The sequence below is a fragment of the Notothenia rossii genome, assembly GCF_949606895.1.
Source record: "Notothenia rossii genome assembly, chromosome: 5".
Lineage (NCBI taxonomy): Eukaryota > Metazoa > Chordata > Actinopteri > Perciformes > Nototheniidae > Notothenia > Notothenia rossii.
Genome location: NC_136903.1, coordinates 50,013,795 through 50,018,212, shown reverse-complemented (window position 1 = coordinate 50,018,212; position 4,418 = coordinate 50,013,795). Strand labels below are relative to the sequence as shown.

The 4,418-nt window shown below is 40.1% G+C and overlaps 1 protein-coding gene across 2 annotated transcripts; it reads left to right on the top strand.

Annotated features, from left to right (window-relative positions):
* Positions 1 to 900: 900 nt before the first annotated feature.
* LOC307041600 (uncharacterized protein) lies at positions 901 to 2,255 on the top strand. Of its 2 annotated transcripts, none has more exons than XM_079685063.1 (5): positions 901 to 1,154; positions 1,296 to 1,413; positions 1,511 to 1,581; positions 1,693 to 1,810; positions 2,144 to 2,255. In XM_079685063.1, the coding sequence occupies exons 1-5, from the start codon at positions 945 to 947 to the stop codon at positions 2,200 to 2,202; spliced, it is 576 nt and encodes a 191-aa protein (XP_079541189.1). In that variant the 5' UTR covers positions 901 to 944; the 3' UTR covers positions 2,203 to 2,255. The 2 variants fall into 2 exon arrangements, with proteins under 2 accessions (XP_079541189.1, XP_079541188.1); XM_079685062.1 differs by having other exon boundaries at positions 1,490 to 1,581; positions 2,144 to 2,217.
* Positions 2,256 to 4,418: the final 2,163 nt, after the last annotated feature.

The window sequence follows — 4,418 nt, the reverse complement described above, 5'->3', positions numbered from 1 at the left end:
CGACTTGAAAGTCCTCCTTAAGAGTGGATACTGGCCAGCTTCGGTCAGTATTTCCACACTTTACACCTTGGACCTCCTGAGCTCCTTTGAAGAGCTCAAGGTCATCTCTCCGGGATTCTCCAGACAGGCCTTTGCAAAGCTGCTGGAGCATCGCACAAAGTGTGGAGGAAGAGTAAGTGTAAATATTCTTTACCATATTATACATTATAACATTTCCGTAAATAGACAAAATCACAGCAATATATGTAATTATCTTCCAGTCTGGACCTGTCAACGGAGATGCACTGCAGCGCAGCTTTCTGGAGTTCTCCTATGCCTCGTATGAGGAAGACCAGCTCTGCTGTGGTGCTCCTTTCATCTGCCCTGCCTGCACGCCGGAGATGTTGGCTGTTTCTGCCGATGGAAACAGGAAGCTGTATCGCTTTTGGCGAAGTGGAAGGTGCTGTTTTTACAATCTTGTTATTTTACTTTTTTGATTACTGTTTATATTTCATGGATATATTTGGTAATCTTTTTTTCCTCAGTTCTGATGGCAGCGCCTTTTTTAATGGGCTCTTTGTAGCAGAAGACAGCGCGGTGGCTGCATTTGTCGACAAAATACAGAGATCACTGAAAAATGCAAGTTTTTATTCGCCATTTTACCTTATAGGTATATCACAAAAATAGCCATGTATATCCGACCCTGACTTTCTTCAAATTCAGCTACTTCTCCTTACCATCTACTCCGAAATCAGATAATTAGAACAAATGGTGTAGATCGTGATTCCATTGCTTTTAACTGATTTGTCATGATGTAATGTGTGTCTTAGACCCAGGGAAGAGGCACAAGTGGGGACTCCCAGTGGACAGCAGCGAGGGAGACGTCAAGGAGGGCTTCGAAGCTAGATGAAGAAAGGATGGAGGTGGCTGTATGTCGCCATGGGTTTCTTTTGAAGGCCTTAAATATGTACAGGGGGGAGATATTCGCCTACCTCCTGTATCTTCAAAAGGAACTCATGCCAGCCAAAGCCAAGTTCTTCGCCATGGATGTGGCTTGCAAGTACTGGCCGTACATGGAGAAAGCTGCAAGTGTCCTTCCTGCTCTCCAGGAGCTGACCACCATGAAGGCATTACTCAGTGTAATGCATGCTCGAGCCCATGCTACCAAATGCGAGGTATGTGAAATATTTTTGTATCACGTACATTTATATTTTTTATATTTATAATACTGAAGTAGTAAATATTTAAGTTATACTGTTTAGTATAGTAGTATGTAGCCTCTTTGCACAACAATTCCAGCAACCTTTTACCATCAGATTATATGGAGTGGGAAGAACCAGGAGGGAGCAGGGATGACCGCTGGGGAAGAGGTGGAGCAGGTCAACAGCTACCTGTCCCGTTGTGCCCTGACAACAAAATACATGTCCAAAGCAGGTGAGTGGAAGGTTTTGCCCTATTATTGCATACTTTTTTAGATGACACATCATAACCTCATTATTGCTTTCAAAAGCACGACTGGACATGCTCACAGTGCATGCAATGGGATGGAACAGGAAAAAAGGTGACTCCCTTCATCAGGCACTTTCCACAAGATATGTGAAGGTGAGCCTCCTATTAAAGGTGTTGTTGTGTCCTTTGTCATTTCCACATGGCTTGTTGTTAATCATAGCAAGTTTTAATTTTGATAAATGTCCATCGTCTACTGTTTATCAGACTAGTAAGAGGCTCCTGGAAGAGACTGCAAGTCTTGAGGAACTCAAGACGGAGCTACATTGTGTCTCAGATGACATGGTGTCGATGTGGATTTCCGACGTGAAGGAATGGGCATCTGGTAAGCACGACGAGATAACACCAGCTACATATCATTGTCCATGACTGTTTGAATTTACAGATTTGATTCTAAAGAGCAGCCAATTTTAAGGCAATAAGGCTGATTTTTCATGCCACGTAATGGGACCCTCACTGGATTTCAGTAGACAGGGACATAATCTTCAAGCACTAGCAAGCCAACTATGTGTCCATGTTTATCTCTGATATGTTCCAGTTTCCATAGTTGTACCATCAATTTGTGTTAAAAGGTGTTAAATATGTTGCACAACTTTGTTTCTCAAAACCGTTACGTGTTGTGTAACAGTACATTTTAATGCCAATATTATTTCCACAGGAACATCAGAAACATCGGGTACTTCTGAAGACATCCTTCAAACTGCAGCAAAGCATTGAGGGGCTTTACCTAAGTGTGAGGCAGCGGAAGCAATCCCTTTACCGACAGAATGGTATAACAATATAATGTTTTAGGTTGCAGATTCAACCTACTGAATTATATATATGTTTTGCACTTGCAAATATAGTTTGTCACATATCCCTATCCCAATACTTCATGTCTTTTTCAGACCCGCCATCGACTTCGAAGGAAGCTTGCAGACGACAAAAAGCGCCTTAATCAGGAGGTACTGAAGTACAACCAGCTGGTACACGACTCTGCCAGAGGCATAGATGTTGCTGCGGTGGAGCATTCCCTCTCTGGAGGGAGCATCATGTCCGCGCTGTGGCCGTGGGAAGTTCATGGCATGGGTCAGTTTTCAGATATTTCATAATAATTAATTTGAAGTTCTGTTATATGAAGGTATACCTTGCTGAGTTATGCACATATCATGTAGAGTGTTAGAACGTTCACTTAGTTTAAGGGTATATCTTAAGTTTTCTTATTGTGTATTCATTTGATTTTTTGAAAGTACATGTTTGGAGTTTTAAACATATTGTTATGCTATAATGAAAATGTGATTCATGTATATACATAACTGTGATTGGATTTTAGCTGACTTTACAGCCAAGAAAAAGATACTTGATCAAGTCATGCTTACACGGAGACTGCAAGAGGAGAAAGGCATCCTATTGTGGGAGATGGCGCAGCATTGCACATGGTTGCAGAACATGGCAGTTGCTCTAAAAAATAAGGTGGCTGAGGAAGGTAAGTTGAAAGCAAAACTTAACCTACCTTGTAAAGTATGAGTTTTAAAGGAAAAAAAGTCAGCCCAAATCATCCTTGGTCACAGAAATTGGATGGAGTATAATGGCCTTTGCCCATTCGACCCGGCCATTTTACATAATGAGGTCCCTTGACAGTGACAATCATCTTTATATGTACATGGGAGAGAATATACTCCATTGTAGTGCTCTGGCCTCGTGAAGCAATCTTACTTTATAGTATGTCCATATAACAATATTTTGTGTATTTTCAGATGTAGACAAGGGGAATGGAGGACTTGGGTGCACCCTAAGAAGGAAGCATGCTGAGGCGTTGGAGAGGTTGCAGGTGGTACTGTAGCAGTACAAGACTGCTTTAGGTCCTGATGCTTGTTTCCTTCAACATGAAGAGGAAAGTCAAAGAGGCCTAAGCAGTCCAGACACCAGTGAAGATGAAGAAGGAAACATAATTTAGGTAATTTACTTATGAATGAATGTACAGTATCTTTGTTGATTTAGCCTCAACCTAGACATGTTGCTGTTACTTTTGTATTCATTAATGCTAAACATACATTGTGTATTCAAAAACCTCAAATTTGGTTTCTGATCTGCCCCTCTTTTTTGTTTCTCTGTATTTCCCCAGATTGCTGCTGCTCTCAAGCACGAATATCCGCCAAGACTTGATGTGCTATCAGAAATGTAAATACTTTACTGACTTTATATTTAGAGATTGTATTCATACTCCTCAATGGAAGATCACCCTTGAATATGTTGACCATATGACTTTTCCCTATGCCGCAGCATCAGGCCAAACATTTCACTTGTACACAACTTAAATTGTATTGAAGAAAATGCTCAGCGTCCCTGGAATGCATCCTGAGCAATGAACCATTCACTTTTGATCCTTTTTGAAACACTAGAATGTAAATTCCTAAATCTCCAAGTATATCTTGCTGGTTACCATACAACTTGGTGAGCACATCATTGTCCAAGAGCAGGAGGTCTTTCCCTTTTTTCCCAGAACGGGATGCCTATGCATTATTATTTTCGATCTCTTATAGGATTTACCTGTCATTAACTTTATATGACTGCACCTGTTACACCGCAGGCCAATAACAGCTTTCCTCTAATTGTTCATTTTTGTTTCTTTTGCGTTACTTGCTTTAATTGCTTTGTCAGTTATATTTCCTTTTTGGTCTCCAGCTATTAACCTGATGATTGAAGTACTTCAATCAACATGTACAATGCACAGTCTTTTAGGATGTATAATTAGGAACATTGAGATAAACAACAAATAGTTTATTTGGTGAATCCCCTCATTGTTGTTCTCAAAACCAAATAATACATTGTTATAAATTGTTATATTTGATTTACACATAAAATGTACAAGTTTAATATTCATAGTTAAATCATAAAAAAAGGGTTGTGTTGTATGATTTCTTAATACTGTATGTTATAACCGTTTGCATAAC

Bases quoted from the DNA above. Each gene is read 5' to 3' on its own strand.
- LOC307041600 (XM_079685062.1), top strand. From the start codon at position 945: ATGTACAGGGGGGAGATATTCGCCTACCTCCTGTATCTTCAAAAGGAA. The intron at 1,155-1,295 runs GTATGTGAAATA...TTTTACCATCAG, and splicing joins CCCATGCTACCAAATGCGAG to ATTATATGGAGTGGGAAGAA. The intron at 1,811-2,143 runs GTAAGCACGACG...TTATTTCCACAG, and splicing joins CGTGAAGGAATGGGCATCTG to GAACATCAGAAACATCGGGT.